This window comes from Nyctereutes procyonoides, unplaced genomic scaffold (genome assembly GCF_905146905.1).
Source record: "Nyctereutes procyonoides isolate TBG_1078 unplaced genomic scaffold, NYPRO_anot_genome, whole genome shotgun sequence".
Taxonomy (NCBI): domain Eukaryota; kingdom Metazoa; phylum Chordata; class Mammalia; order Carnivora; family Canidae; genus Nyctereutes; species Nyctereutes procyonoides.
The window spans coordinates 33947590-33971695 of NW_026575047.1; the positions used below are offsets into that span (position 1 = coordinate 33947590).

General features: G+C 54.7%; 1 protein-coding gene across 1 annotated transcript in view; it reads right to left on the minus strand.

Moving 5' to 3' along the window:
- Positions 1 to 10665: 10665 nt before the first annotated feature.
- The window catches only part of RASGRF1 (Ras protein specific guanine nucleotide releasing factor 1), a 92873-nt gene continuing 79432 nt past the window's right edge, over positions 10666 to 24106 (minus strand). The window contains exons 24-27 of the mRNA XM_055326575.1: positions 21310 to 21389; positions 15425 to 15542; positions 14352 to 14420; positions 10666 to 11945 (exon numbers count right to left, since the gene is read on the minus strand). Of these exons, the coding sequence (XP_055182550.1) occupies positions 11853 to 11945; positions 14352 to 14420; positions 15425 to 15542; positions 21310 to 21389 (360 nt within the window). The 3' untranslated portion in view covers positions 10666 to 11852. The remainder of the gene's footprint in view (positions 11946 to 14351; positions 14421 to 15424; positions 15543 to 21309; positions 21390 to 24106) is intronic.

A 24106-nucleotide genomic window follows, 5' to 3' on the forward strand; every position in this document is an offset into this window, starting at 1 on the left:
CCACGGGTCTCCAAAAATACCCTGCCTGTTGTTTGCACAGTTAAGGCACTGGCCTAGAGAGAAGTGTCTTCTTTCTGCTGGTGTCTCATCCGTTGGGTAGGCAGGAAGCACCTCACCTTCTCATCCTGTTGCCTGGAGCCTGACGGAGGGCCATGATGATCTCAGACCCAGGCTCCCCTGCCCCCGCCCCCGCCCCGTGCTGGGTCCCCAGTGACCCTCCTTTTCGGGTCACTCCAGAGGGTCTGCACTGCAGTGCAGAAGGCTCTGGCTTGGTCACTTGGAGACTAGTGTTTGGCTCTAGTCCTGCAGATTTGCTGTGTGACCCAGGCAGGTGGTTTGCACTATGTAGCGACTCGTCCCGGATATGGGCGCCATCCTTTGCTCCCTGCACCTTTTCACGGTGTCTGTCCGCACATGTGGCTCCTCCATGGTTCTGGCCCTTGGTACTCCTGCACCTGTGAGGCTGCAGACTGGCTGGTAGCAGAGTCTCGCTGGGCCTGGGTGGTGGGCAGATGTCCCAAGGTTCTGCCTCAGTTATTCAATTGGGTACAACCCAGGCCTGGCTCTGAGGATACTCTGTAGACAAAATTAAGGTTTCGAGTCAGCTGACTTTAACTGATGGTCCTGGATTATCTGAGGGCGCCAGTACAGTCACAGAGGCCCTTCAAAGCAAAAGGGGAAGACGGAAGAGTCTGAGACCTTGAATCCCAAGAGGGATTTCGCCTGCCATCCCTGGCTTTGAGGGGGGCCAAGAGCCAAGTCGGTGGCCTTCAGAAATGGAGAAGGACCCAGCCAACAGCTAGCTGGGAAGCAGGGCCCTCAGGCCCACCAGCCAGCAATTCTACCAACAACCTGAATCAGCTGGGGAGCGGATTCGTTCCCAGAATCCCCAGAAGGGAAGATGGTGTGGCTGATGCCTGGATTTGACCGTGTGCAATGGGCGGCAGAGGAACTGTCCAAATCCACGTGGACTTATGACCTCCGGAGCTGTGAGATAGTGTATTTGTGTCATTCCAAGCCTCAAAGTTTGCAGTAATTGGCACGCAGCAATAGGACACTAATGCACCAGGCGAGGTGCTCAGGTTAGCTGGTGCCTGGGCTGACAGGTGGTGGGCGTGCTTGAAGGCTCCCATGCACATGGAGGCTGTCAAGTGCTTGCACTTCTGGGATCTGGGAGGCTAGGAGACGAGAGCAGTGTTTACCCTCCCCACTCAGAAGTCATTACCTTCTTTAGGGACATGTCAGACCCACTGCCAAGTGCTTTGTGTGAACACTTTCTTAGTGCTCACTGTTTATCCCATTCTACAGATGAAATGACTGAGACACATCAGCAGCTTGCCTCAGGCCACACAATTAAGTGATGGAGCTGGGGTTTGAACCACTGGCCAACTGAATCCAGGGTTCTCCTCCTTAGAAATAGGCTTTAGCCTCGGGGAGCAGGTGGTTGACAGTGAGCCCCAGGCCTGCCTACTTTCCTGACTGTCCAGGTCTGCACTCCCCTGAGGTGTCAGCAGGGGCCAGGCATCCAGCCAAATCACAGCTCCTGGACGTGACCACCTGCGTGCCGACCTCCCGCTTACAGTTCTTGGGACTGTTGCCTGTCTGCCCCACTCCCGATTGGCCCTTTTCTTCAGGCTAGATCTCCTGCTCATCCTCCTCACCAGTTGTTTGCTACAGGTTTAACTGGTTTTCCAGATCACCTGTCAGAGTCAAGCTCAGCAGACAGGCTGGACCCTCGCCAGATAAACTTCTGTACCCTACCTCTGGCGTCTTGTAACAGTAATAACTGTGTTAACAATATGACAACATGGATCCTGTTGTTCCATGCTCATAACAGCCGTGTGAAGTTTGTCGGAGTGTACACGTATGCTGTAGGTGTTAGAGCTTCTCCCACAGCCACATGCTGATTTTGTGCAGTAGGCAGAGAGTTGGCTGAGTGGTTGGGTGGATAACTGTAGAGGTGCATGCATAATGGTGGAGAGGATAAAGGGGGCCATTGCCAGCTGGAAGGATGGATGGATGGGTGGATGGATGGGAGGATACATGGATGGATGGATGGATGGAAGGTGTGGATGGATGGATGGATGAATGGATGGAACGAAGGGGTGGATAGAAGGACAGAGGGATGGCTGGCTGGCTGGCTGGGAGGATGCATTAATGGATGGATGGATGGAAAGAAAGATGGATGGATGGAAAGATGTAATGAAGGGATGGATGGATACATGGACAGGTGGATATAGAGGTGAGTGAGTGACTAAAAGGCCTGCTGAAGGGAAAAGGTAAGGAATACAGAAAAGGTATAAGTCTGCATCAGGGGGGTTCATCCTCCACCAGGAGACACTCTGCTTAGTCAGCTTGGTTACTTCCTGTGCTGTGGGTCAGAGAAGTTGTCCTGGAGATGTCCTCCGACTGCAAGAGAAGTCATCATCTGTGTCCTGAGAAGTCAGCAAGCATCCTTGGCTAAGCCTCAGAGATGCAGCAGCCACAGCCAGGAGAAGTGTGCGGGCTTGCAGAAAAGTCCTGAAGCTGCATTTCATCAAGGCCAGGCTTGGGGTGAAGGCAGTGGGTTATGTTGTGTGAGGGAAGGGTTAGATCCCATCATTGTTTTAGTTATTAAAATGTGATGTTCCTTTCATCATGATTTCTTTGCATTAATTTTGGATTTTTAAAAATATTGCACTAAAGTATTATTTACCTTGATTACTCATATTTTGGCCCTCCCTTCCATTTGGCATCTGAGGGGTGCATCTCACTTTGTTCACCCCAGTCCCAGCCCTGTGAGGAAGCAGCAGTTTCTGGACTTTTCTGCAAACCCCATACTTTGTGCAGTGGGAACTTACCCCCTCAGTTGGTTTTGCTCTTGCATCTGGGAGAGCCAGGAGCTCAGGAGCGGGAGCCCAGAGTGTGTCTGCCTCCAATAAATTCTCTTCCAGAGCCTCTTTCAATCTCTTGGTGTCCACAGAGTCTGTCTATACTCCTTTGCCTGTCACTTAAGACCTCCTGTGATACATCCCTATTCTGCTTGTAATGTCTACCACCAGTGCACCTCCTCAAGTCCACAGGTGAGCTCCTTGTTGGGCACAACCTCCAGCTCCCTCTCTATTTTCATGTCTTGTCCTTTCTCCTCTACAGAAACTTCCTCTTCCAGAACCCCTGAATTAATAATCTGCACCACACACTGTTAGCTTTATCTTTTACTGTTGTGGAGAGTGTCTTGCGGTGCTGGTTGATTTTTAGCCAGCTTGTACCCGTTAGGCTGTTAGCCTGAGGGGTCAGTGCCCATGCTGTACTGGTGGTTAAATATTTTGAAAGTCAGATTTCCTGTATTGTGCCCTCTGCAGTAAAAATGCTGGGTACTGGAGCTCAAGCCCACTGCCCGGCATACAGCAAAGACAGCATAAATGCAGCAGCAGCAGGAATAGTTGACAATTTATTCTGAGTCCGATGCCGACAGGCTGGGGCATTAAAAGGGACATTTGAAGGGTGATGGGTCCTGGATGAGGGAAGTTTGGAGGTGCTGTGCTCACCTCCTGATGGGGCTGGCAGTTGCCATGAGAGGGACAAGAATGGGTGAACGGCTGGTGGTTGGGCCCAAGGTTCAGGGGGAACCCAGTGGGAGGAAGCAGCAGGTGGGGCCGTGTGGAGGCCCCAGACCCAGAAGAGGATCTGCAGGTTTGCCTGGCCCCCCGCCGTGAGCAGAACATTCCTGACCTCCCTTCCTGGTACCAAGAGTTGGCTTGGCCGGTTTCTGGCATGAGTCACTTGGCCTGAGTGTGGGTCGTAATTGTACAGTAAACACACATGCTTGCGGGTGTGTGAGGGCTCAAGGGGAGCTGCCTGAGTGAAGGGCCCCGGTGGGGCGAGATGGCAGTGGTGCTTGGTGTGCCTCGGTGACCCCCAGCCAGCCTTGCCAGGGCCCCGCCGACCTCCTCCTCTGCCCCTGCCTGGTCCCCAGGGCCCCGCCAGATGTCACCCAGACCCTTCCTGGTCTCACACCTGGCCCCTCCTCTTCTCTCAGCCAGACACCTTGCATTCCTGCCCTGTGAGGGCCCCATTTGAGACACTTCCTCCGAGAAGCAATCTCTGACGAAACCTCTCTCTCTCTCTCTCTCTCTCTCTCACTGCATCTTCCAACTGCCCAACATCTAGGGAGCACACAGCCCACTGTTTTAAGGTGTCCACGCAGAGGCATGCCACTAACCAATCTAAGGCACTTCTGATCACAACTGGAGTGCTTCTCAGTGGACAACCACATTCAGTTCTCTCTTTTTATTTTTTTTTAATTTTAAGTAGGCTCCATGCCCAATGTGGGGCTTGAACTCATGACCCTGAGATGAAGAGCCACGTGCTTTCCCAACCAAGCCAGCCACGCGCCCCATCTCTCTCTCTCTTTTGAACTGAGATTCAAATAAAATGAAATGAACCACTTTAAAGTGTACAGCTGAGTGGCACTTAGTATGCTGGCGGTGTTGTGCAACCACCACCTCCGTCTGGTTTCAAAACTTCATCATCCCCATGGAACAGCCCACACCCAGGAAGAAACCACTCCTCATTCCTCCAACCCAGATGCCCCCCTCACCCTTCCCCGCAGCCACTAATCTGTTTTCTGTCTGAGGATTTGCCTGTTCTGGACACTTTACATAAAAGGAATCACACCACGTGACCTTTTGTGTCTGGCTTCTTGGCATCATGTTTTTGAGGTTCACACAAATTGCAGCACCTATCAGTGTATTTTATTTTATTTTATTTTATTTTATTTTATTTTATTTTATTTTATTTTATTTTATTCTTCTGAGAGAGAGAGGGAAAGAGAGAGAGATGCAAGGGGTGAGGAGGGAGAGAGAATCTCATGTGGATGCCACGGAGCCAGAGCCTCACATGGGACTCAATCCCATGACCCTGAGATCATGACCTGACCCGAAACCACGAGTCCCACGCTCTACCAACTGAGCCAACCAGCTGCCCCAATTTTTGTTTAAGGTTGAGTAACAGTCCATGGCATGGAGATGCACATGTTGGATATTCACTCATCTGCTGGTGTACACTTGGGCTCTTTGCACGTCTTGGTTATTACGGTTGTGGCTGCAGTGAACATGCACACACACGTCTCTGTGTGAGCGTGTATTTTCTCTCGTGGGGAGACCCCTGGTTGGGGCGTCGCCAGATCCCAAGGGAGCCTCCGGCTTCTCTTGCTGAGCACCTGCTGACTGTGTCCAGCAGATGCTGCGGTGTCTCAGGCCCCCGGCAGGGAGCGTGGGTCTCCACTTCTCCCGCAGCGTGACTAACGTTGAACAGCTTCTCCTGTGCTTATTGGCCGTCTGTCCATCTTTGGAAAGATATCCACGCAGCTCCTTTGACTGTTTTTATTTTTATTTTATTTTTTTTTCTTTGACTGTTTTTAAAATGGATTTGTTGTCTTTTTGTTGAGGTGTAAGAGTGTTTTATATATTCTGGATACTAAGCTCTTATTAGATACATGATTTGCAAAAATATTTCCCCTGTTCTGTAGGCTGCCCGGCTTTCTCAATGATGTCCTCTGAAGGGAGGGTTCCTAATGCTGAGGGGTCTGCTTTCTCTCTTTTTGTTCTCTTTCTGGCAGCTCCCTTTGAAGCAGACCAGACTTCGGAGCAGTCGGTGGGTCAGGTGTGCTGGGAGAGGCAGGAGACACCAGGCGCTCTCCCTATGTAGGGTCACGCGGTGGGGAGGAGACCCAGGTCTGTGGCATAGACAGGGTCAGGCTGAGATGAGACAGATGGAACTCCTGGCTAGAGAAAGTTAAAAGTCACCCCAGAGGGACAGAGGGACGCTGAAAAGGGTTGGGGTTGGGAGGGAGGAGGGGCATGCAGGATGCTGCTCCCAGCAGAGTGCTCCAGGGGAGGGAGGGCAGGGAGAGGGTGGGTGGAGAGGGTGGGTGCAGAGCACGTGGCTCTCAGACCAGCAGATCCGACCTGAGACCTGACCGCAGAGCTGGCTCTCACACTAACCCAGCAACTGTGGCTGCCACTTGCCCTGTGACAGTCTGGGCTCCTCCCCTGTGCAAGGGCGCTGACGACGCCCTTCGTGTGGGGACTCAGAACAGGGCAGGCGGGTGGGGCACGGTGCTCACTCTGTTGCTGCTACAACAAATGACCACGATCTCACGGGCTTGAAAACCATCAGCTCACATTATGGAGGTCAGCACTCAGAGGTCAGCCCTCTGGTGCGAGCCTGGTTCCTCTGTTCAGGTCTCAGAGGCCGCAGTTGGGGGGCCTATGGGCCTGGGCTCCTATTTATTTACTTATATAAATATTTCTATATATATTTTAAATATTTTGTTCATTTTGAGAGAGAGAGAGAGAGAGAGAACACAGCAGGAGGAGAGGCAAAGGGAGAGGGAGAAGCAGACTCCTCACTGAGCAGGGAGGCGGACATGGGACTTGATCCCGGGTCTCCAGGATCAGTCCCCGGGCTGAAGGCTGTGCTAAACTGCTGAGCCACCAGGGCTGCCCTGAATTATTATTTTTAAAAGTTCTTTCATTAAAGAATTTTCATTCTTTTCAATTTAATAATCATTTAATAATCATTGAAGATCATTATGTGATATTTCATTTAAAAATAGGCTATTTATGGGGTACCTAGGTGGCTCTTTCATTGAGCATCTGCCTCCGGTTCAGGTCATGATCCTGGGGTCCTGGGGCTCCTTGTGGGGAGCCTGCTTCTCCCTCTGCCTGTCTCTCTGCCTCTGTCTCTGTGTCTCTCATGAATAAATAAAATCTTAAATAAAACAAAACAAAACAAAAAAGAACTGGTCTGTCCATTTCTTACAGTTTATTTAGCCGGTTGAAAACATAAGATCCTGTTAAATTTTTCTGAGTGTCATGTCATTTGAAAAAAAAACACAGTAATGAGTGGATGCAAAGGTCATGCTTGTATCTCAACAATATTTCAGCTTAAATTTCAAGTTGAATTGTATGATTTAGATGATAATGATGCCCCTGTATTAGCAAGAGAGACACACATAGTGATGCTTACCACTGAGCACAAAAGAGCCATTTGATTTACACAAGATACTCCCTGCTCATAAAATGTCGTCTCATTAAATCACGTTTCCATTTACGTAAGAGAACTATCCTATCAAAGCTACTTTGTTGTTTAGATGTTAGAACAGTTCAGCACATTGTTATTACATTATGAACATATCATGAAAAACACTATAGAATACAATATACTTGGCTAGAGAAATGACGACAGAGCATCTGCTATGTTGTGGGCAGTTGTATGTGTTTCAGTAATTGAGGGAGACAGAAATTTTGTAGGGCAGGATAATGTTCCCCCAAAGATATCAGGCTCTGATCCCCAAAACCTGTCAATGTCACCTTGCCTAGAAAGAGGTTCTTTGTACTTTTTTTCCCTTTTCTTTAAATTTTTATTTAGGGGCACCCGGGTGGCTCAGCTAGTTGGGTGTCTGTCTACCTCTGGCTCAGGTCATGATTTCAGGATTTTGGGGGGCGTTCTTAACAGGTTTTTAAAAAGATATTTATTTGAGAGAGAGAGGGAGTGACCGAGTGAGCAGGGTGGGGAGGCAGAGGGAGAGGGAGAAGCAGATGCCCTGCTGAGCAGGGAGCCCGACACGTGACCTGATCCCAGGACTCCAGGGTTATGACCTGACCCAAAGGCAGACCCCTCACTGCCTGAGCCCCCCAGGTGCCCCTAGAGTTCTCAGCAGTTTTAAAGAGTGCAGGGGTCCTGTGGGTCCTGGGGTGCTGGCAGGGGCAGGGATGAGATACCATCTGCCTGGGAAGGTAATTAGGAGGTGAACATGGATGGGAACCATGACACATGGCAGGTGGGAGTCAAGGGTGACCGCTGGGTTTCTGGCTGGCACACCCAGATGGGTTGCTGAGAAGGCCCAGGTGTACTGGGAAGCTGATGATCTATTTGGTCCTGTTGCGTTTGAGGTGGCAGTAGGGGACCCCCTAGATGGCTCCTAGATGACAGTCCTCTAGGAGGGCGGTGTGGCTGTAGCTAGAAACCTGCGGGGTGTTGGCTGCAAGGGCATCCAGTCTGCAGCTGGGTCAGGAGGTCTAGGAGGTCAGGAACAGGGTGGGTGCCGCTTGCCAGGTATGCGCACGCGGGAGTCTGATGAATGCATGGAGCGTGGGTGGGTCTGGGCGGCACCGTCCTATCCTGTGACAATAACCACCTGCCCCCACAGCCATCAGGGCCCCTGCAGGGCTACTGCTGGGGGAGAGACTGCGGTCTTGAATCACAGGGTGGGAGGAGAAGCCAGCACGGGCAGGCAGGCCCGCAGGCAGCTCCACTAGCCTCCGTGAAACCCACTTAGACCAGAGACCAGGGCGGCTGTGCTCTTGTGAACTGAACTTACAAAACTTCCTTGAGGAGCTGGGGGCGGGAGACACCCTCCAAATCAGCCGGCCAAACACAGACAAGCAGGGAGGCTCACCTGCTCACCTGTATGAGTGGCACGAGGCTGGAGTGGCCCCATGGGAGCCTGGGACCAAAGGGAACACCAGGGATATTGACCCTGTTTGCATCACAAATGCTTAGACTGTTCATCATACGGATGCTTATATCAATTTTGACTTTTAAAAACCATTAGGATGTTATCTTTATTACAGAGATTTTTGGTAGCCCCTTAAATCTGACACCTGGGAGGGGGGTGTTCCTCTGGCCTCACTGTCATCTTGCCCCAAAACAGCTCTGAGAACTGCCCAGCACCTCCCCTGGCCCCAAGAGCCTGCACTCATGGGAGTGGTGACCTCATGGCTGCTGTGACCGTGACATCGCGGTCTTGGGTTTCCAAGTCAGGTCAGGTCAGGCATCTTGGCCTCCAGACCACCACCCTGCCTGGTAGTCCTCATGGCAGTTACCACCCTGCCTTGGGCATTTCCAAGATGTGTCCCTTGCCTGCTGCCCAGCAGCACGGGAGCCTTGGGGGCAGGGACCCTGATGGCATTGCTCATACATGAGTCCACGGAGCCCAAGCATTCCGTAAAGATTTCCTGAAGAACAGCAGCTGGAGGTCGTCAGGTGCTTGCCACGTGCTAATCGTCTCACTGAATCTCCACGGCAACCCTGCAGGACAGGGAGTATTGCCATCTGTGGTTTACAGGAGAAATTGAGGCATAGAAGGGTTACATAACTTGCCTAAAGTTATACGCTGCTAAGTGGTGGTGTGGGGATTTGAACCGGGCAGTCTGGCTGAGGGGTGAACCTTGTGAGCTGAGCTGCGTCCCCACCTCCCTGACCAACCGTGACAACCCCTAGATGTCCCCTGGGGAGAGCACTGCTACCACCAGCTCCTTCCCGTCGGGAGCAGATGGAGGAGTGCATGGAGCTCACAGTCTGCCCATGGTGGGCAAGGGCCAGGCCATCCCTGTCTTGGACGCCCCGGCAGGCAAGGCCCATGGAGCCTGGCAAGGCCTTCAATGCCTGCTGGAAGGAGTAACAGCAGGTGGCTTTGCCTTAAAGAGGAAGACTTCCCCCATGCCCTCATGTGAACCTCAAAACACGCCCATTCCCCCGTTAGCTGTTCATTCTGTGCTAAGCACTAAGGGTTACTCGTTTAATTCTATTCTGCGGTGAAATATTCTCAACTTCATTTCTCAGACTAAGAAGTCAAGGCTCAGAGAGGTTGAGCGACTTGGCTGGGCTCACCAGAAGGTCAGGGGTGTGTGGGACTCAGACTCTTCCTTCACGGTGTATTCCCACTCACCCTCCCCTGGGCGCTGTGGGCTTCAGCTGGTGGCCGCGTGTCCTCTGCAGGCCCAATGGGAGCTGCCTCCCCTCTGCAAATGCTTATCTCCGGGCTCCTGTAACCCTATGTCCCCCTTCTCACTGGATTTCTGTTGCCCACTCAAGCTAGCCGATCCTGAACAAGTGGCCTCTTTCTTGGGTGTCTGGGCGCTTACTGGTTTCTGCGTGACCTGTCACCCTTGCTTATCCCTGTCCTGGCATCTCTGTGGGGCTCCCTCCCATCCTTCATGACATGCCTTCTCCTCCCCGGATCCGCAGGGCACTGCCTGCCCTACCCAGTGATAGTAGGGCTCATGGGCTCTGTCTCTAGAGTAATGAAGATGCTGTGAGTCCCAGCTGCTGGCTTCCCAGCCTGTCATGACCTGGCAGGGCTTGGTGACATGCTGGATCCACACGATGTTGTGGGAAGTCTGAGGCTGGGTCATAAGTAGCCTTGAAGCTCTTACCCAAGCCTCTTGGAAGGTGGCTCTCAGGACCAGCTGCCACCTTGAGGAGCTCACGCCCCACTCGAGAGGCCTGGTGAGGGTGCTGGGGGAGGGGGGACAGCCCCAGCTCAGTGCCCACCAATGTCACCTTCCAGCTACTCAGAGGGCCATCCTGGAAGCCCCACCAGCTCCATCTGCTGTGGCCGTGACCTCGGCAGAGCCCTGTCATCGACCCCCCCCCCCCAGGACTCTGAAACAACACAAACTCATTCAAGCCACTAAGCCTTGGCGTAACGTCTCACAGGGGCAGCAGATGCCTGGCTCGGTCTCCCTTATCAGACTGTGAGTCCCCAAGGGCAGAGTCTGTGTCCTTGTCACTCTGGACCTCTGGTCCCAGCCCAGAGTCTGGGAAGAACTGGGGGCTCCTCAGGTATGCCTTGAGTGAACGAATGAAACCCGTCAAAACTCACCGTTCACCCTGAGATAGAAGAGATTTATTTAGCAAGAGGTAATCAGGAAACATATATTTTTACAAAAATGGAAATTTCTTTTTTTCCAAACAAGCCGTAAGTTGAAATATTTTAGGACTTGAAATAGAATTCTCATACCACTAGGTATTGCTTACAGCAAAAGTTGTCTGTCGTCGTGGAGCATGCCTGCCGCTTCAGAGTTAACCCGCGTTCTGTCTACTGTACAATGTAAAAAATCGATGGTAATATTCACAGAATAAGCACTACGGTACTATATTCCTGCTAGAAGGCGTTCAGACAGGACTACAGTATATGCAATAAAAACACTCGGTTATTGGTTTCCTAGTTCTACGGTGTGGTACTATTTTCACGAAGCATACAGACTCAGAGCATCTCAATGTAAGCTTGGAGTAACCGTTAGGCAGCTAGAAGAGGAGAAGTGACATGTTCTGCGTCCCCGACTTGCAGTGAATGCCGGGCAGCGGTCGGCAGAAGCCGACGCGACCTTGTGTGGTGACTCCGTGTCCCGTGGGATGCTCCAGGGCCTCGTCCGGGTTCACGGAGGCGGCTACTCATGCTACCTGGTGTGATTCCTAGAGCAAGGAGCACGTGGTGTCTGCACGAGGTGGCGGCGCTGGTGTCGTGGGGCGTGGTTCTCAGTGGAGAGGACTCCCCTCCGTCCGGGTTACTGGGAGACGGGGAGTGTGGACCCCTGGGATTTTGGCTGAAAAAGCTGCTTTGGAAATTGGCATCACCGTCAGCGGGAAGATCTGTGGATGACTGGACTTCAGGGTGCGGTCCCCTCCCGCCTCCCCCCACCCCCCAGTTATAACAACTACATGGAACATGCTGGGAGGACGCCCCGGGGTGGGGGGGCACGTGGCCCGGGGGCCTGGGCCGGGGCGCGCCAGAAGCAGGATGAGGCCCAGGCTGGCGTCTGCGTGGGCTCTGTCCCCCGTTCCGAGAGGCTGAGGGGCCGGGAAGATGAGGACGTCGTGGGAAGGAACCAGGCTCTGCGGGAGTCAGGGGGGCGTCTGAAACGGAGCCGAGGCTCCTGGTCCGCTTCTAGAGGAATCTAAGAACGAGAACGGACTGTGTTCTTGGAGAAGCACATACTAAGGAGGAAGATCCAGGAACCAGACAACTATGTACAACATCACACAGCGCATGTCCGTGGGGCGGCGGGTCTGGGCCGGCGGCTTCAGGTGGGCAGTTTTGGCTCCATTCGGAGGGAGGACTCGTAGAGGCTTTCCTCATCCATCACAAAAGACCGGTCCAGCAGGTACTGGGTCACCTGGGAGGAGAGACAGGAGAAGAAGCAGCAGGGCCATGGGGTGTTTGTGGCATCTGACCCAGAAGCAGGCCCCCCAAAGGGCGGCCAGCCTGGTGCATGACGCAGACCTGCCTCATGCTGCGTTTTGTCTTCACGCATCTCCTTATGACCGTAAATATCATCCTGTTGGTAATATTAAATCACAGGCGGTCAGCCTGACCCTCCACTGCCTTATTTTTGGTGGAGCACTAGATGGAGTATTTGGGGCCTTTTGGGGGGCCTTTATTTATTTGTTTGACACACACAGAGAGAGAGAGAGAGAGAGAGCATGAATAGGGGGAGCAGGAGAGGGAGTAGCAGGCTCTCCACTGACTGGGGAGCCTGATGAGGGACTCGATCTCAGGAACTCAGGATCATGACCTGAACCAAAGGCAGACGCTTTACTGATTGAAACCCCTGGGTGCCCCTATTCTGGGCTCCTCTTTTGAAAAGAAAAAAATCTAACATGTCAAGTATAGAATCCAAGTGGTGGGTGATCTGGGGGTTTATATGTTCTTTCAGCGTCTCCTTTATGTTGGAAAGATAGATTTAACCTGAGGCCGACAGAGTGCCGAGTGATGCTCAGCCCAAGGGAGGAAAGCAGAAATGGGCTGGGCCTCCCCTTCTGGCCTTGCATGGCTTACTCCGGGGCACAATCTTGGGGTGGACAATCAGGAGGACCCATGGCCCGACTTGACTCATTCTTCCTTCCTTCCCCCACATCACCTTCTGGGTTCCTACAATTAAATGTGCATGGAGGAGCCTGAGCCCGAGCATCCCTCCCAGGAGGCACCAGCTATGCCAGATGTCTTTATAAGGCTCACTCATTTGTGAGCTGTTTGGAACCAAAGGTTCGTATTTTTGCGCAGAAACCCAGGGCAGAAGAGAAAACACACATTTGGGGATCTTCGGATGGCGACTAGAGCAAAATCAGGTGTTGGGTGCACGTCTTGCTGCTGGAGCCTCTAGCATGCTACTGTGGGGCTGGGAGCTGCCAACACCTTGGCTCTTAGTTGCAGACAAAGTGATGATAGTGTCCAGCTTAGGGGTCCCACCAGCATGTCCAGGAAGTGACCCCCACATCCAGTCCAGATGAGCTGCTGGTCTTCCAGGCCCAGCTGGCCACCTCTTGCCAACACCCCTTCCTAGAACTCATAAATCTCGACCTCAAGCCCCTCGAACACGAGCATATGGACGAGCTCGTCTTCTTCATGATGAGCAAGCTCAAGATCAAGCCCCCTGAGCAGCTTTGCTTTAGGGGAGATGGGCAGCAAACAGCACCCCTGTGAGGTGGCCACCTTTCCATGTGCCTCCCATCCAAGCTCGAGGTGGAGCTCCAGGAGGAGGGCCCCAGGCCTGATCCCACGCCTGACACATAGCACGCTGAATGGCAGAATGAGCGAAGACCAGGGACAAGGGGCCCAATCGGTAACCTGTGGGTTTTTCTCAAAAACAGATTCTTACAGGCAAATCTGCTACAAAACAAAAGTAAGAGCTTGCTTTTCTGGGGTGCTTGGGGATCTGTCTGGGGCTGGACACTGAGTGAACCCTGAGCAGGAAGGCAGAGAGGTGGGACAGAGGTGATGGATGTCTGCGCGGAGGAGAGGTCATAGGATCAGGAGCCAGAGTTTGGGTCAGCAAGTCTCAGTTACTTTGTCCATGAAATGGGGCATGCTGTTCCAAGAGCTAAGTGAGACCAGCATGCTGACCACCCTGCACACAGCCACTGTCTTTACAAATGCAAGTTAAACCAGTTCTGTAAGCTTCTTTCCTGGCTTCCCATGGTCCTCAGGACAAGGTTCCAGAAGCTTCCAGGAGCCCAGGCTCACCTGCTTGGGGCCTGTCTGCTGCTGCTCCCTGTGGCCATCCTCAGGTGGGCCCTCCCCACCTCCTGGAGCCGGTCTCACCTGCGGGGCCCCCGTGGTGTCCACACCCTCCTGCAACAAGGTAGCCTGTGCTACCTCAAAGTGAGTACGTTGGGCCGTGCTGTTTGCACAGAGATGGGGATCCCCTGCTTCTGGTGGGGACCTGATGGCTGGGGGATTTTTCCCATTTGGGAACTTTGTAACCAGGAGCATATTGCTTTACAAAAAGATGTTGAAAATGTGGCCTCCTTTGCCTTGGTGGGGGATTAGATGTAATCCTCCACCATCCAAGGGCAGGTGACAAGGTTCACACCTGCTGCCTGAAGCTGGGAGAACTCACTGGTGGTGGGGGTGGGGGGGGAGGAGGAGAGAGGGAGGGCTTCCTGGAGGAGTTGGCATTTGAGCCCCGGGGAGCCAGAGAGAGAAGGGGGAGTGGGTCGATGTGGAGGGATGAGGGAGGAAGAGGATGGTCCAGACAGAGCACCTGTGTGAGAGCCCAAGGGTCGGAGCACCGGCGGCTTACCTTCACTTGGTGTTCTATTTTATACGCAGTTTGTTGAAACTGGCGGATCTCTCGGATAATATGAGATATCTGTGAGAAGGAGGGGAGTTTAAGAAGAGAGTTTGCTCTCTTGGTGCCCCCCCAAGCCCCTCCACTTTGCAGCACAGAAGGGGCATCGACAGCCGACCCTGAAGCCGCCTCCTGGGAAGCCCCACCAAGGCTCGTGGTTTCTGCTCAAACTGCTCCCAGGGCAGTACTCATCAAAAATCTACAGGTCAATTATTCGAGAGAAACCGCATCATTCTGTCAGTGGGGCAGGCTGACCAACAGCCCAAAGCAGCCCTTACCTCCCTGCAAAAGTCAAGGCGCCTGCTATGTTGTGCACAGGCACCCTGCGAAGGGGCCCCAACCTGTCAGCAAGCTTTCGTTCCACAAAGAGGCACTTGTGGGGAGCGCGTCACACAGCCCTGACCCCAGGTCCAGCGAGAAGGTAGACGGGGTAGCTAGAACTCAGGCCCCTGCTCCCCTTACAGCCCCAGGTCTCTCTGGGAAAATGAGAAACCTACTCGCTAGTGCTGGGGGATGCTGCGTTGATGATTTTGTTGGGCCACACGAAGCAAGTGTCATAGGGACAGTAAAAGAAGGGGTGCACATAAGTTGCTCTGCCCTTCACCTGTAGGGTAACTGTGGGGGGGGGTCCCTGACCCCTCCCAGCCTCAGGTTGCTTCCCTGTGAGGTGGGGCATACTGTTCCAGGAGCACCCACCCCTCGGCCTGTGTGCATCATTTGAGGTTGTGCAGGAAGGCGGGCTCTGCAGGGGCTGCCCGATGCAGTCAACTCCCGGGGGGAGCCACGGCCCTTGCAGCAGGAGGGTGGGGTGGGGGACACAGCTCTTACTGGGGGAGCCATGGCCCTCTCCAGGGTCGGGGGGCATGGGTGGTCTCATGGGGGTGGGAGGGAACAGGTCTCACTGGGGGAACCACGGCCCTGGCCGGGGGAGCCAGATCCAGGCTTCGGTGCACACGTGGAGCAGGCCTACTGGTCCTGGGACTCGTGTCTGGGCTCTGCTGCCCCCACTGCCCGGGGAAACTCACCATTCTCATCTTGGAGAAGTTGACCAGGCCGTCCTCTGTGTAATTGGGCGTCCCCTCCTCGATGAAGGCCAGGTCGGTGAGGTACATCCCCAGGTAAGGGACACAGGGTGGATCACAACTTCGAAGCAAATGGCATGAAACAAAAGGTTTTCATTTAAAAACACGAGCCTCTACTACAAACAGAACACCCTGCCTGCGTCTTTTGCTTTGCTGGAGGCAAAGGGTTTCTCTTCCCCGAGAATAATGGTAACTCTTGGGCCTAGGATTGTCTACTGGCTCTGAGGCTCAGTCCCAGGGTGACGGGGTGACACGGTGCCCACCCTCCCCGGGCCAGAAAGCCCTCCCCGTCCCCTCTGCTCTGTCCCAGATGCAGCCTTCGGGCTTTGCCCCGGCGCCCTCCCAGCCCCTGACCCCGTCTCTCCTGTGACTCCCCGTCCAGTCCTGCTCAGTCACCTCCTGGAGGATTCTGCAGCCCCCACCCTGTTCCACCAGCATGGAATCCAGCCGCCCATGTCCTTCTGCTCCTTGAGACCTTGGCCCCTGTGTCAGGAGCCCCTGGCCACCCAAGCACCGGGGAGCCAGAGCAGGAGACCTGGCCTTCTGAGATCACCCTCCTGCAAGGGGCTTCTAGGCAGGGGGTGGCGACAATGTCCATGATGGGTGACTTTTTAGGGGGTAGCATATTGGGGGAGATGGGACCCAGGAGTGACAGACCACAGCTCTGATTTGTGGCTCTGAAGCAAGGGCTTCGGTTCTGGTTCTACAGTGGTGTCTTCTGGAGCCTCTGGGTGGGGTCAGGGAAAGGGGCTGGTTTTGCAATGGGTCCAGCGGCCACTATGCTCTGGAAGAGCTCCAGGGAGTGCCCTCAGGGTCCGCGGCCTCGCTTCAGCTCAGCGCGAAGGTACAGGGGGCTCTGTGCATGGACTTGCAGGTGCAGGTGACCTCTGTTCCCACACCATTGGCCCTTTGTCTCCTGGGGGCCACGTGGCAACCTGCCACCCTAGAGGCAGGTGAGGCAGGGAGATGGGGGGCCCTCGCCTGCTAGCTGTGGGACCCTGGCCGGTCCCCCAGGCCTGAGGCTCGCTCACACAGTGGAGCGGGTTGCAAGGCAGTTTTGGTGACGTGCTTACACTACATTAAATACCGTTGTTCCTACGGTAAGAAGCCCTGCATTTCCCTCTGGTGGTCTCACAGCTTTGGCAATTCTCTGCCCTCATTTCTTTCTTTTTAAACAAATAGCAACAGGTCTCGGGATCAGAGTGTTAGCAAATACCAGGATCCCAACCAAAATTCAGTGACCTTCTATCTGTTTATGGTGGTAACTTTGTATTATGGCAAGTAAGGTGGCTTTCCATTTACTGTCCTGACAAAGTTTTCCTTCTTATTTACATTCATCTTGGGGAAAACATGAGTCACTTATAAGGAGACTGCTATGTGAACGTAAATGCAGCTGGGGCTCGGATATGGCAGCTAGGGAGACCGGGACAGAATCGTTTTCTGAACTGTAGTCTTGACTCTTTCTTGAGTGTTGAAAATAATTTGGCAAGTGTTGATCAGATTTTTTTTAAAAATGGAAAAAACCAAACCGAGAAGTAGAATAAAAGAGAACATCTGAGCTCATTGCATGGACCAGAAGTATACATTGCTCAGTGAGGTTTTTGTTCTTCTTTTATGTCTATGCATTTACTGTGGGTTGTGATTTAAAAACTCAGCAAAACTCTCACGGGTCACTGGCAGGGCAATCTGGGTCCCGCTGGACCACACAGTATGTGACTTTCCACATCCTGCCTGTCGTCCTGCGAGTCTGAGGCACAGGCTCAGGGTGGATGGAGACACAGTTCAAAGATGGAGAAGTAGCTCTGGAGCTGCAGCTGGTGGCAGCTGGCTGGCCAGCCGTTTCTGAGTGGGGCTTGCCTGCTCCCCTGCCAGCTCCGCACCTGATGGTGACTCAGTAACCAGGGGCCAGGGAGGATCTCTGGTCCAGGAAGGAGTGGGGAGGGAGGCCATGTGGCCACAGGGACCGGACATGCAGAGTGTTCCTGGAGGTCTTATGGGGTGTCCAAGGGCCCAGAGTGGTGGGAAGATCAGGGGTTCCTCTCCTGACCTGTCTATCTATGGAGCTCATGGGAAACACGGTGGACGTGCAAAGTAGTCACTTGCAGGTGGCATCACCAGCCCCATTACTGCTCTGTCCCTGTTCACTGCCTTCCTAGTGAGGTGGTTAATTCAATCACATGAACACGCACACACACACATGCACAGCAAATTCAGACACATAACCAACCAACCGAAACCCAGAGCTGTGCCGGTGGATGTGTGGGGGTGGCGGATGGGGGCCGTGTGGGGAGGAGAGGGCTGGTGGAGGGTCCCAAACGGGTGCCACTGTGTGGGGGCTGACCGTGGGGAGCACCCGAATGACAGGGAAGCATGCAGAGGTCTCCATGTAGGCTAAACACCCAACGTCTGGCTGGCTCTGACCCTTCCCTGTGGGCACCCTGGGTCGCCTTGGGGGGAGGGAGGGTCTTGCCCTGGACCAAGGCCTATCCAAAAGAGCTGATATGGGGTTGCTCCCTCTTCTGACAGACGCCTCACATGCCCGTATCTGATGTCTTAGGGAAAGGAGAGAAAAGAGCCCCATTCTCCATCCTAATCACTGCCTCCGGTTTTCTGGGCAGTGCCTGGATGCGACATGATGCTGCCTGGAAGACACTGGCACCCAGGCTTCACCTGCCTATGCTTGCCTGGGGTCCCCAACTTGATGTTTCTACCAAGAAATTTCTGATGATTTCAGGTGGGACGACAGGGATCATGTGGTACCAGCAACTTGAAGTCAGACGTGGCTGCTTGGTGGGCTTCCACCCAGGGGTCACCTCTCCCTTCTCTCCGCTCTGTCCCACCCAGTAGAGGGATGGGCCACTCTCACAACTTCCGCTGCCTCTGGCTGGGATCTCTTCTCCTTCCCAGGGAGGGTGTGAGGGGCACTAAGGCTGGGCTGCGTGGGCCACCACCCCCGGGGCTAGGGTCCAAGCTTCTGGCATGTGGTGCAAGGAAATTGGGTACTCAGATTTTGGGGAAAAGACTGCCATGGGACAGGAGGGGGGTGGGGCTCAGAGTCCAATCTTGGTTTTGGCCGCCTGGACACTAACTGCTCTGTCGTCTTGTTAGCGGGAGATGGGGCTTTGCTGTGTGGTCACAGGCAGAGAATGAAGGTGGAAAGAGGTATTTGGTATGTTGGAGCCCCTGACTCCTCACATCCACACAGGGGTGGATTTTCACTCCTGCACAGGGGGTCTGGGGATGGGCTGGCGGTCAGCTAGCTGACTGGCTCCCCATGGCTGGTCCTGTCCTTCACTTCGGGCAGCTGAGGGACCTGGCTTTATGGCAGTAGCCTGGCCCCATGTTCCTCCAAATGGAGGGCTTCCTATTCAAACTGCGGCCAGTGTGCAGACATGCAAATGTGTGCTGGGTTAGGATGAGGCTGGGCGGGTGGGCAAAACCAGAACTGACCCCAAAAGGGCCGGTGACCAAATGTTACTGAAGAATTTAGATCTCAGCTAAATTCTGTTGCTCGGAGGCTCTGATGGCTGGCAGGTGGACAGGAGGGGATGGTCTCATGGGCTTCTCAGGGCTGTGGGTTTGGGGAATGGGAAGGGTGGATGAAGTCATACTCAGGGTGTCTGGGCATGCAGCCAGTGCTATAGGCGGGCCCAGGGGCATTGAAGAGGGTGGCTTCGGGGAATAGGGGTAGGATGCAGGGGTGAAGTCTTGGCTGTTGACTAGCCTGGGTGAAAAACATTTCAATGATGGGCTGTATGAAGGCTTGGGGCCCGTGATGGGGCTGAGACCCACATGGTAAGGCTCAGCATGGACTCTTTGTCCAGGCAGGTCACCAGCTGTGCCCATAGATGGCCACCTCCTTCCCTCTGGTCACTGTCCTCCACCTGGTGAGGCAGACCCCCAGGGGTTCGCATGCCCAGCTCTATGGGAAAACCACAGCGCCTCTGGAGAACGGATGCAGGACACGTTTATCCCATGTGTCCATAAAGCAAGAACCTGGTTTACATGAAGGTCTCAACCCCCAGAATGTCTGGAGACCCCGCCACCCCATGTGGCAGGGAGCAGAGGCACTGCGACAGGCCCACAGGGAAGAGGAGAGACAGCATGGAGGCCAAGACAGAACAGGGGCGGCGGTGGACGAGGAAGCCATGGGAAAGAGGCAGATGGAGAGCCACCCAGGGCAGATGGCAGGTTGGTAAATGCACGGTGGGGCAGCCCCCCACAAGCACAGCCCACGGGGAGCTCTGGGGAGCCCCGGCACAAGAGAGACGGCACAGATGGGTGGGACATCTGTCTGAAGACAAATACAGTGAAGATGAGTACGGCAATGATACAAGGGGCTGGTGAGGGACAGACCAGGTGTGGTGGGGGCAGCAGGGGGCATGGATGGGCTGTCAGTGGAGTACCTGGGCTGCCGCCAGGGGCCAGGGGTGCTGGCCTGCCCTGTCCCCAGGGGCAGTGACCCTGTGATCGGCATGATGGCAGGACAGGCGCTCTTGGCCTCTGAGTAGTCAGCACCCAGGGGTGGCTCAGGGTCTCCCGAGGGGCACAGGGGAGTGAGGGTGGGGCCAACTCAGCTCTCCCCACAGAAGGAGGACAGAGACCAGTGCAGAGGGGTCTCACACAGCAAACATGGGGGAGGGGACACCAAAGCCATTGCCCGTGCGTGGGTGGACACAGCATGTAGTGAGGGGCTGAGGCACTGCTGTGCTGGGGGAGCTTGCCCAGACCCTCTTGGGAAGTGGCCCGTGGCAAACCGCAGAGCTCTGGCCTTGCAGGCCACTCTGGGCCAGTGCCTGGCTCTGTCACTGTGGCCACTAGTGCCTTGGGTTCCTTGTCTGCAGAAATGGGATGGGAGTATCTTGCAGTGGTGGTTCTCCGTGGGGGTGGTTTTGCCTCCCAGGGGCATTTCCGGGACATCTGGAGGCAGTTCTGGTTGTCAGAGTCTGGGGAAGGAGCACTAGCATCTCATGAGTGGAGGATGGGGATGCTGCTAAACATCCTATAGGGCACAAGACAGGCCCCATCGCAGGATGATCCTGGTCTAGTGACAAGAGGGCTGAGGCTGGGAGGCTCTGAAAATGATAGGCAGGTTGATGTGGGTGCAGCGCTATGGCTAGGGGAGGTCTGCAAACAGTGGGGTACAGCTAGGGGAGGTCTGCAAACAGTGGGGTGTGGCTAGGGGAGCTCTGCAAACAGTAGGGTGTGGCTAGGGAGCTCTGAAAACAGGAGGCTAGGGGAGTTCTACAAACAGGAGGGTGTGGCTAAGGGAGCTCTGCAAACAGTGGGGTGTGGCTACCAGAGCTCTGCAAACAGTAGGGTGTGGCTAGTGGAGCTCTGCAAACGGTAGGGTGCAACTGTTGCAAAAACTGCCTTTCTTTGCTTCCAAGATGCCATTTTCTGTACAATGTGCTCTCGTTTTGAGGACTAATTCTCAGTTGAGAAAGGAAATACAAGATCATTAAATAAACACATTGACTTTAAGGCACATCCTGATGTCAGAAATACTGAAATGTGGGGAGAATGTGCAGGTCAGAGGAGGCGCATCTGGCATCACAGCTGTTGGACCCACTGGACACCAGTGAACTTCTCCCTTTCTCTCTTTCTCTCTCTCGGGAAATGTCACTGAGACTCTGGGGTTTCTCTGGCGGTCATAGAGGACAAAGCTGACCCACCCTGGAGGTCGGGGGTACCTAGGGGTCTCGCAGGTTGACGGACGGACAGACAGACAGACAGACCTCCTGCTCCAGCCGGATGCGGCCCGTGAATGCCTCTGCAATGTGGTTCTACGATTTAAACGGTGGGGTGACAAAATGACACACACTTACTTTTTCAGAGCTTCTCTCAGATTCTTAAATCTGCCCTCTGATGATACAAGCTTTTGGAGCTTATCAATCAAAGCTTTTGTCTAGAAAGAATCAGAAGCATTTACTAACCCACGGCACGCACCGCGGCCCGAGGCACCGGCCCACACTCCACAGGCTGCCTGGGGCTCCAGAACCACCTCCATTCTGAAGGTGGGCGTTTTTGGGGACCTCCAGGGTCTGGAACCTCACCCCCCACCTCCTGAAGAGGCAGACACAGGCCCTCATTTTGGGGGCCTGTGGCCATGCATACACCCTTCAGAAACAGACGTGGGGGTGATTCTGGGTCCTGGAAACACCCCGCACCCTGACACCAAGGGGGCGGGGGTGGGGCTGGCACATGCAAGGAGCCCCTCCAGAGTTGAGCCCTTCCTGTGCCCTGAACCCAGGGGTGTGGCCGAGGGACCCACCTTCACCTGTGTATCCTAGGATCCCCGCAAATGTAGGAATCAAGAAAGAAGATGCAGGTGAGCTGATGCTCCAGGAGGACAGGCCACGAGGGGGAAGAGCAGGGCCGGGCCGAGGGTCCTGTCTGCTGCATGGCAGGCTGGACACTGGCATCTGTCTGAGCAGGTGTGTGTCCTGGGGGCTGCCCTGGGCCTGGCTCTGCACGGGCGGGGGGAACCCCCGTGCCTCGGTGGCCCTGGTTCCCTCATGTATGCATCACTGAGGTGGACGGTGAGCCTTGCTTTCCAGTTCCTGTCCCCAAAGTCCAGACGGTGGCCGAGAAACAGCACTAGAGGCCAGCTGTGTGCCCACACGTGGAGGGGACACGGCCACTGGGCCGAGAGCACCCCTAAGCTCTGGGCCAGAGTCCCTCTGAGAGATCTGACCACAAAAAACGACTCAGAGTGTTCATGGTGACGGGAGAAGAGACTGTGTGACTCCTCGAGGGGACCTGCCGGCCGAGCACACTGTGCAGGTCGCTCTCTTCCTGACGAGAAGCATCAGCACCCAGTTTGGATGAGCCCGGCTCAAAGCACACATGCGTTCTGGAGCTAGTGAAAGGGGCACCCAGCCAAGGACACAGGGTCCTGCTGCCCCCGAGATGGCTGCCCTTGGCTAACTGTCCTGAGCTGCTGCCCCTCACCGCTCTCTCCCACCTGCCTGTGGAGGAATGACCTGAGGCCTGAGGCCAGATGGAGGCTGAGAGTCCTGGACCTGGGGCCTTGGCGGGAGTGGCAAGCAGCCTCTGTGAGCCCACGGGCAAGACATCACTCCTCTCACATTGCTGGGCCTCCACTTTCACAGTCAGAAAATGGGAGTGAAAAAAAAAAAAAAGAAAGAAAATGGGAGTGAAGGCCCAGGTATTCCCTAAGGCAATGATCATTCAGATATCCTAGGACTGGGCCACACAGATGCTAGCTCAGGAGGCCCACGGAGGAAATATCACCCTGCCGGTGGTCATGAGAACCTAGGACGACATTCTCATTTGTGTGGAGTTTTGGTATACATTTGGCCCCAATCTGTGGCTCTGAGATGGGCATGCTTTGATTCCTTCCCCATCTGTGCTCCTCTGGGGTGGCGCTTTGTCCGGGGAGGAGGTGTGAAGCCTGGGAGGCCACAGGATTTTCCCAGCCGCTGCTTAAAGAAGTGAGTTCCAACTTGAAGCAGCTCAAGTATCTCCTGGTGGGAACAGGAGTGTCCATCCCTTTTGTGCCCAAGGGGACACAAGCCCCTGGGGTCTTGGGCATCTCTGCTGGTGGGCAGAGAAATAAGGGGCCCTTGGAATTGGTCACTGAAACCAGAGACCAAGCAGGGAGCCTGCCTTGTAAGTGGTATCGAGGACAAAGATGATGACAGAGCGCCCTGCAGGTCATCCTGTCCCATCCCAGAACAGAACACTTGATGGCCAAGGCCGCTCCCGCCCAGAGAGGCCGCAGAGGACTGCCAGCCTAAGAGAGACTTCTGCTTCTACTAAAGTGCAACCATCCTCCAGGGAGGCGACACACAGACCCGTAAGCCATCTGCACCAGCCGGTGGAGGGCCACCTCTGATTCTTCCTGGAGGGTGTTCCCCTTTCAAAGGAGATGGGAAAGAACAGGGAAACAGAGCCAGCAGGCCCCACCTGACTGCTTGGCTCCTGCACAGGCCTGCCTGGGCTCGGACACAATACTTTCCAGCTTTGGCCATTCAAGCAGCTGCCGGGGCTATGTTCCAGGTATAAACAGAGCCATTCTAGTAGGTCTCAAGTATCTCATGGGACACCTGTGGAGGGGCAGCGCCCAGTCCCTGGCTGGTGTGGGCTGGGCACCGTGTAGATGCGCAGATGCCCAGCGCCTGGCTGAAGGGCTGGGAGCAGCCGGCCGGGCCCAGCTGGCCACAGAGCATGCAGGCCTGCCTGTGCTTTCCGAGGCATCTCTGATTGGTGGCCCCAGGTCCTAAATGACATCTGAGAATGCAGGCCAGGCCTCACCTCTGCACCTCTAACTGCCCCGTATTTGCACTCTCCAGAGAGAACAGAAGACTTCAGGCTAGTCAAGCTGGTTCCCTCCCAACTCCGCACCACGGGTGATGCTGGAGAACGAGGCCAAGAGAGTTACAGAGCACCCCCAGTGGTGGGAAGTGTGGCTGGTCTGGGGGCAGGAGAAGAAAGATGTGGACCTGGAATGGGCCCTCAGACTCCACGGACAGCCCTGCCTGAGCCCTGGCAGGTCAAGTTAGCCTGGATGACCTGGGGGTTCCACAGCATCCAGCTCAGCCCCTGGCCTCTGGAGTTCACAGCACCATGTGTCACACGTGGCCAGATGTGCCCATAGAC